Source organism: Trichechus manatus, unplaced genomic scaffold (genome assembly GCF_000243295.1).
Source record: "Trichechus manatus latirostris isolate Lorelei unplaced genomic scaffold, TriManLat1.0 scaffold00093, whole genome shotgun sequence".
NCBI classification, from domain to species: domain Eukaryota; kingdom Metazoa; phylum Chordata; class Mammalia; order Sirenia; family Trichechidae; genus Trichechus; species Trichechus manatus.
Window position 1 is genome coordinate 6325335 of NW_004444029.1, and position 9874 is coordinate 6335208.

General features: G+C 40.5%; 1 protein-coding gene across 1 annotated transcript; it reads left to right on the forward strand.

Annotated features, from left to right (window-relative positions):
- The first annotated feature begins 207 nt into the window (after nt 1–207).
- LOC101343023 (trypsin-like) lies at nt 208–6402 on the forward strand. The gene is given in 5 exon segments (XM_012557305.1): nt 208–247; nt 3830–3986; nt 4743–4996; nt 5549–5685; nt 6253–6402. Coding segments are annotated over 5 exon segments (738 nt in total).
- The last annotated feature ends 3472 nt before the right edge of the window (nt 6403–9874 follow it).

Here is a 9874-nt window from a genome sequence, read left to right on the forward strand (position 1 = left end):
ACTTCTGGAAAAGTGGACAAGTGCAGATGATTATCTGTGATGCTGAATTATTCTCCACCTGACAAATATTTGATTTCTAAATTTGGGTTTTTGAGTTTTCAGTGATATCATGTTTCCAGGGCCCGTGACCCTGGTTGCTAATGACCAGTCTGGAAGTATAAATAACTGTGGAGGAAATTCCTTCATCCTACTCCCCACTGAGCAACCATGAAGGTCTTCATCTTCCTTGCTCTCCAGGGAGCTGCTGGTAAGTCTCTTGTAATGAATCAGTAGGTGTCTATCACAAGTGTATATCACGTGTTTAACTTTGCGCTCTGGAAGACAACAATGAGTGTTAAACATAGTCTTTGTAGTCAACAAGCCTAGTATGTTGGAACAGCAGTGTACAATACGTAATCTTATAGGTACTTAAATCTCACTTGTTGGGTGCAAGTGCTGCAGGTCAGGAAAATCATGGTGAGCAGGAGGGACCAGGGTGGAAGCATAAAGAGGTAGGACTCGCTTTAAACTTCAAAGGATAGGTACAAGCTATGAAGAAGGAGAGGCAAGGGAAGGTAGTCCACATCAAGGAAGTGTCTGTCTTGACAATTCTAATTCTTTGGTGCTTGTAAATATATATGTTTGCTGTTGAGTCAAGTCTGATTATGGCACACCAATGTGTGTAAGAGTAGAATGTGCTCCATAGGGTTTTCAATGGCTGTTTTTTTGGAAGTAGATCACCAGGTGCCTCTGGGTGGAATTGAACTGTCAAACTTTCAGTTAGTAGTCTAGTGCTTAACTGTTTGCATAAATAATTGAGATTAGTCTTGTGCTCCTTGAAGAGTCTATTAGTGTCAAAGTCCAGGTCTCTCTGTAAAGGACTAGATTGAAGGGATCTTAGGAGGCAGAGACATTTTATTTCTCGTGAATAAAAGCTATGGCTTCTGTTTATATTTGCCAATGAAGTCTCTCTGGTGTAAAATAATATGTTTTTTCAATAATGAAAAAAATAGGGAAATGGCTATTTATATTTTGTTGCTGTTGTTATTATTAGGTGCCATCAAGTGGGTTCCAACTCATAGAAATTACATGTAAAGAGAATGAAATACTGCCTGGTCCTGCGCCATCCTCAAAATTGTTGTTATGCTTGAGCCCATTGTCGCAGCTTTTGACAATCCATCTTTTTGAGGGTCTTCCTCTTCTTTGCTAACCTTCTACTTTACCAAGCATGATGTCCTTCTCCAGAGACTGATTTCTCCTGATAAAATGTCCAAAGTATGTGAGACATAGTCTCACCTTTCTTGCTTCTAAGGAATATTCTAGTTGTACTGCTTCCAGGACAGATTTGTTTGTTCTTTGGCAGTCTATGGTATATTTAATATTCTTCACCAACACCATAGTTCAAAGACATCAATTCTTCTTTGGTCTTCCTTATGCATCATCCAGGTTTCACATGCATATGAGGTGATTAGAAACACCATGACTTGGGTCATGCACACCTTAGTCCTCAAGGTGACATCTTTCCTTTTTAACACTTAAAAGGGGTCTTGTGCAGATAGACTTTCCCAGTGCATATGTGTCTTTTTGATTTCTTGACTGCTGCTTCCATGGGTGTCGATTGTGGATCCAAGTAAAAGGAAATCCTTAACAACTCCAATCTTTTCTCTGTTTATCATGATGTTGCTCATTGGTCCATTTGTTGTGATTTTTGTTTTCTGTATGTTGAGGTATAATCCATACTGAAGGCTGTAGTCTTTGATCTTCATCAGTAAGTGTTTCAAGTTCTCTTCACTTTCAGCAAGCATGGTTGTGTCATCTGCATTAGGCAGGTTGTTAATGAGTCTTCCTCCAATCCTGATGCCCTCCCATTCTTCTTCATATAGTCTAGATTTTCTGATTATTTGCTCACCATACAGATTGAATAAGTATGATGAAAGGATACAACCCTGACACACATCTTTCCTGACTTTAAACCATGCAATATCCCTTTGTTCTGTTGAACTACTGCCTCTTGATCTATGTAGAGGTTCCTTATGAGCACAGTTAAGTGTTCTGCAATTCCCATTCTTTACAACGTTATCCATAATTTGTTATGATCCACAGAATCGAATGCCTTTGCATACTCAATAAAACACAGGTAAACATCTTTCTGGTATTCTCTGCTTTCAGCCAGGATCCATCTGACATTACCGAAGATATCCTGGTTCCATGTCCTTTTCTGAATCTGGCTTGAACTTCTGGCAATTCCCTGTCGATGTACTGCTGCCACTGCTTTTGAATGATCTTCAGCAAAATTTTAATTGTGTGTGATATTAATGATATTGTTCTGTAATTTCCACATACGTTTGCATCACCTTTCTTGGGAATAGGCTTAAATATGGATCTCTTCCAGTCGATTGGCCAGGTAGCTGTCTTCCAAAGTTCTTGGCATGGACGAGTGAGCACTTCCAGCGCTACATTCATTTGTGGAAATATCTTCATTGGTATGCCATCAATTCCTGGCGCCTTGATTTTTGCAAATGCCTTCAGTGCAGCTTGCATCTCTTCCTTCAGTACTTTTGGTTCCTTATCATATGCTACCTCCTGAAATGGTTGAAAGTGCACCAGTTCTTTGGGTATAGTGAGTGTGTATTTCTTCCATCTGCTTTTGATACTTCCATTGTTTTGACATTTTCCCCATAGAATCCTTCAATATTGCAACTCGAGGCTTGAATTTTTTCTTCATTTCTTTCAACTTGAAAAATGTCCAGCATGTTCTTTTTTCTATTTTAGATTACTCAATTTTATACTATGAAAATTGAATGCTAAATTTTCCCAATTTTGGTAGGCATAATGCCAGTACATCTGTCTAGACACCTGGGAACTTCTTCCTTAAAATTATTTAAAAATACTTGTATAGTAGGGTTCATATAAATAATCACATACTTTTTGGAATTGCAGGAAACTTTGCTGAATTAGTGGACTAAGCTTCACATGCTAAATTAATTGAAGAATGTTGTAAAGATAATTAGAATAGGGGGAAAGGCTGTCGAGAGAGACCTGATACTGTTCTGTGAAATGACTTTGTGAAATCTTCAGGCTAAATACAAGAAGAGAAATTTGGGGGACAAAAATACAAAACTCCCTTTTCCGTCCGGGTCAGAATTTTCTTAGTAGCTTCTGAGCCCCTCCTTATCCATATCTTATGGGGAGATCATACACTAACCACCAAAAACAAACACTTCATGATAATGCAAAGCTTTATTGAAGACCTGTTTGCAGGGCTGCTAAGCAGGGCTCTGGGAAAAAAAGTGTTCTTTATACCCTCAGGTAGTGGTGTAAGATGCCTCTGATCTGCGTGTGTGTGTGTGTGTGTGTGTGTGTGTGTGTGTGTGCACAAGTGTGTCTGTGGTTTGTGTGTGTGTATGGTACACATGTGAAGATCAACTTATTTAACAAAGTTAAAGCACAAATTGAAAATAAAATACTTATATCATAATGGTGGGGCCCTGGTAGCTCAGTGGTTAAGCATTTGGCTGCTAACCAAGTGTTGGCAGTTTGAATCCACCAGCTACTCCTTGGAAACCCTATGGAGCGGTTCTACCCTGTCCTATAGGCTCCCTAGGAGTCAGAATTGACTAGATGGCAATGAGTTTTTGATTTTATCATAATAGTATAATTAGGGTGCATGTTAAAGATATGTAATGATAAGATTTTGAGACAAATTACGTGAAAATCATCATTTCCTTGTTATGTGGGACAAAAGAACATTGACTGCTTTTTTCTCACTACTTTTCAAGAACTTCATGGTGGAATAGAAATTCCAAGAAGGATTTGCCTAACAGATTGTTCCCAACTTTCTCCCTGTCAGTTGCTTTCACCACTGATGATGATGACAAGATGGTTGGGGGCGAATACTGTCAGAATTCCCTCCCCTACCAGGTGTCCCTGAACTTGGGCTATCCCTTCTATGGTGACTCCCTCATCAGTGACCAGTGGGTAGTGTCCACAGCTCACTGCTACAAGCCGTAAGTGCCGAAATCTTGTCCCTGTGTTTGAAGATCTATGCATTCCCCAGCCTTGCCAAAGCCAGGGGGCCCTACAGTGTCAGACTTGATGGGTGAAGCCTTCAGTTTCAAAGAGCCTCCTTGTTCCCCCAGGTGTTGTATGGTGTGGGAAGGGTCCTCTCCAAGGAGACGGACCTTCAGAGTTTCCTTGATGTCCTCCTAAATGATTGGATTCATGACATGGCCGTGTGTAGAGGGGAGTGTGAGGTGGGGAAGTATCCTTAGAAAGAGTTGGGGACTATAAATCAGGAAGGAGTCCTAGTTATTATAGCTTAGCCAAAAAAATGGCATGTTGAGGAAATAAAGTACATGAAATTTCCATTATAACATTAAAAATAAGCATGACTCATTATCTCCCCTTAATATTTTGTCTCACCTCTGACTCCTGCCTCATCTTCCTACAATAATCAGTAATCCAACAGAGGAGGAAGGGCTGGTGCTTTCCTTTCCTACTCTTTTGTCTGGGTCATTTGTATCACGTTTCTATACCTGTCAAGTCTAACAAGATGGAAGTCATGAGTTTGTGCTTGTGGTGACACTTACCTTGGGACTAATCTACTTCACTGTGTCCCATTGGTCTACCTTGAGTACACAATCATCTGTTCAAGTGAACACTCAAAGGAGCTGCTGTCTGTGTTTATGCTCATGACTGGGGTGGTTGAGAAGTAGGAGGAACTTAAGTTGGATACTTAGGAACCTTTTAATCCTTTAAGCCAGTGAAATCCAGGTGCGCCAGGGAGAACACAACATTGAGGTCCTTGAGGGCAATAAGCAGTTCATTAACTCGACCAAGGTCATCCCCCACCCCAAGTGCAAGTCAGTCAGATATGATAATGACATCATGCTGATTAAACTGAGCTCTCCCACAACCGTCAACTCTTACATGTCCACGATGTCTCTGCCAAAGTCCTGTGCCACTGCTGGCACCCAGTGCCTCATCTCTGGCTGGGGCAACACCCAAAGCAGTAGCCGTAAGTGTCCCAGGAACTAAAGTGTCCACTCTGAGAGTTTTCAGGGGGCAGGCACTCTAAGGAGTCCTTAGTCCAAGCTGCCACTCAACACAAGGTTCCCAGAGGACACTTTTGGGGTATATGGGGACTTCAAACTTATTAATGGAAATGAGGAAGATTTCTTTTCTGGGACCATGCAGAAGACACAGCAAAAATGAACCACGATAAAGATGACAAGGTATTCAACTGAAGGGTGATTAGTGATGTTGAGAGAACTAGGCACTGGGGAAGTAAACAGAACAGAGGCTATGGGATTGGCTACTGCCTACAATGTAGACCAGCTTGAGAATAAAGACTTTAGACATTAGGCCTGTGCTCACTGAGGCTCACATCAAAGAGAGAACAGCTTGTTGCTTAGAACCTTCCAGAACAGTGTTGTTCTCCTGAACTAGAAGCCATTGGCAATCTGAAAGTAAGAGTGGGAGTGCTGGGAAGAAGGGGGAGGATATTGGGAAGGAAATTCTAGGAATCATGTGGGTAATATCCTTCTGTTTCCACTCTTGCCCCCAATAGCCAACTACCCAGAGCTCTTGCAGTGTCTGAACGCCCCCATCCTCTCTGACAGTGTCTGCTGCAATGCCTATTGAGGCAAGATCACCAGAAAAATGATTTGTCTGGGCTTCCTGGAGGGTGACAACGACTCTTACCAGGTTCGTTTCTCTGCCTTCCTTCTCCCCCCAGCTCAGTCTCACTCTGTTCCATCGTATTTCCCTTTTTCTGGAACACATAGGATTGATTATTAGGGTGAGGGATAGATATAGGAAGAATTACAGAACTGTGCAACTGATAATGAGGGGTGAGGGATAATTATAGGAGAAGTATAGATTTTATTTTTTGTGAAGACAACTATTAACCCTAAAGATATACAGAAGATCGTGTGCAAACAGCATGTCAGGGTGAATTTTGCAGAACTATACTTTGGAAAGAAGCTCTTGTGGGAGGAGTAGAGATAGCTGAGTGACATTAAATCTCCCCACTCCTCACTTTTCTTGGCCCCCCAGGACTTCAGTTGTGGAAAGAGATGGAGCAAGACTGGGGGAGGAGGAAGAAGGGGGTGGAGCATGGACACTGAGGGTTGGATTTCCAGAAGAAGAGAAGGTGCTTCTTTGAGGATGGCAGCCTGGGAAGATGACTCTACACTAAGGATTGGCTGTTCTGAGCCATTTTCCCATCTGGGCCCAGGTAAGAGTCCTGAGTGTCTTTTCATTCTTGCTCAGGGTGACTCTGGCAGTCCCATGGTCTGCGACGGAGAGCTTCAGGGCATCATCTCCTGGGGCTATGGCTGTCCTCTGGAAGGCAAACCCGGAGTCTACACTAATGTCTGCAACTACTTGAGCTGGATTCAGCAAACCATCGCTGACAATTAGTCACCTCCCTAGGCCTACCTGTACCCCTCCATGACCCATTAGCCACTAGTTAACCTCACCTTCTTTCCATGCCTGAAAACAGTATCTAAATAAAGCATTCCATCATGCCCACACATCTGTCCAAGAATGGTCCTTCCTTGATGTTATGAATGTTCTCTTGAAATGGCTGGTAAGAAGGTACACATAGAATTAAAAAATTATATTAAGAGAGAATTTGAAGATTAGTCATTCATTCAGTCAAATTGTTATAAATTTACTAATCGCTTACTCTCTTAGTTATGTAGTTCTGCTGTAACAGAAATATCACAAGTGGGTGGCTTTAGCAAACAGAAATTTGTTTTCTCACAGTTTAGGAAGCTAGAAGTCCTAATTCAGGGTGAAATCTCTAGGGGAATGCTCTGTCTCTGTTGGCTCTGGGGGAAGGTTCTTGTTTCTTTTCAGATTCTATTTCTTGGCTCTTTGGTGATCTTCATGTGGTTTGGCATCTATTTTCCCCCATCTCTGATTTCTTACTCCGCTCCTTTTATATCTCAAAAGAGACTGATTTAAGACACACCCTACATTAACACTGCCTCATTAACATAACAAAGAATATTATACCCACATTGAATTATAACCACAGGTATGTTGTTGTTGTGAGGTGCAATCAAGTTAGTTTGCACTGATAGTACAAGAGAACAAAACACCATCTGGTCCTGTGCCTTTTTCACAATTGTTATTATGCTTCAGACCATTGTTCAAGCCTCTGTGTCAATCCAACTCATTGAGGGTTTTCCTCTTTTTCAATGACCCTCTACTGTACCTACTATGATGTCTTTCTCCCTGGAGTGGTCCCTCCTGATAACATAACCTAAATATGTGAGACACAGTCTTGCCATCTTCTCTTCTAAAGAGGGTTCTGGCTGTATTTCTTTCAAGAAAGATTTGTTCATTCTTCAGGCAGTCTATGGTATATTCAATATTCTTCACCAACACCACAATTCAAAGGCATCAATTCTTCTTCAGAATTCCTTATTCATTGTCCAGCTTTTGTATGCATATGAGATGTTGAAAACACCATGGATTGGGTCAGATCCACCTTAGTCCTTAAAGTGATATCTTTGCTTTACAACACTTTAAAGAGGTCTTTTGTAACAGATTTGCCCACTGCAATAAGTCTTTTGATTTCTTAACTGCTGTTTCCATGGGTATATTTTGAGGATCCAAGTGAAATGAAATTGTTGACAACTTCAAACTTTTTCCGTTTATCATGATGTTTCTTATTGGTTCACTTGTGAGGATTTTTGTTTTCTTTATGTTGAGTTGTAATCCATAGTGAAAGCTGTGGTCTTTAATCTTCATCAATAGATGCTTCTGGTCCTCTTCTCTTTTAGCTAGCTAGGTTGTGTCATCTGCATAATGCAGGTTGTTATTGAGTCTTCCTCCAATAATGATGACCCGTTCCTCTTCATATAATCTGGGTTCCCAAATTGTTTGCTCAGCATACAGATTGAATAAGTATGGTAAAAGGATATGACCCTGACACACACCTTTCCTGACTTTAAACCACGCACTACGTACCCCCTCGTTCTGTTTGAACTACTGCTTCTTGTTTTATGTACAGGTTTCACATGAGCACAATTAATTGTTCTGGAATTCCCATTCTTGGTAACATTATCTATAATTTGTTATGATCCACACAGTCAAATGCCTTTGCCCAGCCAGTAAAACACAGGTAAACATCCTTTTGGTATCCTCTGCTTTCAACCAAGAGCGATCTGACATCAGTAATGATATCCCTCCTTCTGCATGCTCTTCTGAATCTGAATTGAATTTCTGGCAGTTCCCTGTGGATGTACCGTTGCAACCATTTTTGAATGGTCTTCAGCCAGGTTTTACTTGTGTGTGATATTAAGGATATTGTTAGATAATTTCCACATTCTGTTGGGTCACCTTTCTTCAAATGGGTACAAATATGGATCTCTTCCTGTCGTTTGGCCAGCTTGTTGTCTTACAAATTTCTTGGCATAGACGAGTGATCTCTTCCAGTGTTACATCTGTTTGTTGAAACATCTTAATTGGTATTCCATCAATTCCTGGAGCCTTTTTTATTTCAATGCCTTCAGTGCAGCTTGGACTTCTTCCTTCAGTACCATCAGTTCCGGATCATATGCTACTTGCTGAAGTGTTTAAATGTCAACCAAATCTTTTTGGTACAGTGATTCTGTGTATTCTTTCCATCTACTTTTGATGCTTCCTGGGTTGGTTAATATTTTCCCCCATAGAATCCTTCAATATTGTAACTCAAAGCTTGAAGTTTCTCTTCAGCTTTTTCAGCTTGAGAAATGCCAAGAGTGTTCTTCCCTTTTGGTTTTCTCACTCTAGGTGTTTGCACATTTCACTGTAATACTTTACTTTGTCTTCTCAAGTCACACTTTAAAATCTTCTGTTCAGCTCTTTTAGGTCATCATTTCTTCCATTTGCTTTAGCTACTCTACATTCAAGGGCAAGTTTCAGAGTCTCTTCTGACATTCATTTTGGTCTCTCCTGTCTTTCCTGTCTTTTTAATGACCTCTTGCTTTCTTCATGTATGATGTCCTTGATGTCATTCCACAACTGGTCTATTATTTGGTCATTAGTGTTCAATGTGTCAAATCTGTTCTTGAGATGGTTGCTAAACTCAGGTGGAATATATTCAAGGTCATACTTTGGCTCTCTTGAACTTATTCTAATTTTCTTTAGCTTCAACTTGAACTTGCATATGAGTAATTGATGGTCTGTTCCACAGTCATCCCTGGCCTTAATTTGACTGAGGATATTAAGATTTTCCATTGTCTCTTTCCACAACTGTAGTCCATTAGATTCCCGTGTATTTTTTCTGCTGAAGACCTAGTGTATAGTCGCAATTATGTTGGTGAAAAAAGGAATTTGCAATGTAGAAGTCGTTCATCTTGCAAAATTCTATCATGCAATGTCTGGGGCCCTTTCTATCACCAAGCCTATGGTTTCCAATTACTGTTTCTTCTTTGTTTCCAACTTTCATGTACCAATCGCCAGTAATTATCAATGCATCTTGATTGCATGTTTGAACAATTTTAGGCTGCAGAAGTTGGTAAATATCTTCATTCAACTCCCTCATCTTTGACATTAGAGGTTGGTGCATAAATTTGAATAATAGTCGTATTAACCCGTCTTCCTTGTAGGTATATGGTGATTATACAATCACTGACAGCTACAGGAATAGGGGTTAGGATTAACAACACAAATTTTTTACACAAGTTAATCCATAACACTACTATATGCGACACTCTCTGTGAGACATTGAGGATATAAAGCTGAATAAGGTTCAAGCTCACTGTTAACATCACGTCTTTTAACAGATGATGAAGTTAAAATGCAGAAGGTTAAAATCAACTTTCCACAGATATTCAACTAGCTCATGGGAATGCTGAAATGAGTCCCACTGTCCTTATTCCCGACACACTGTTGTCAC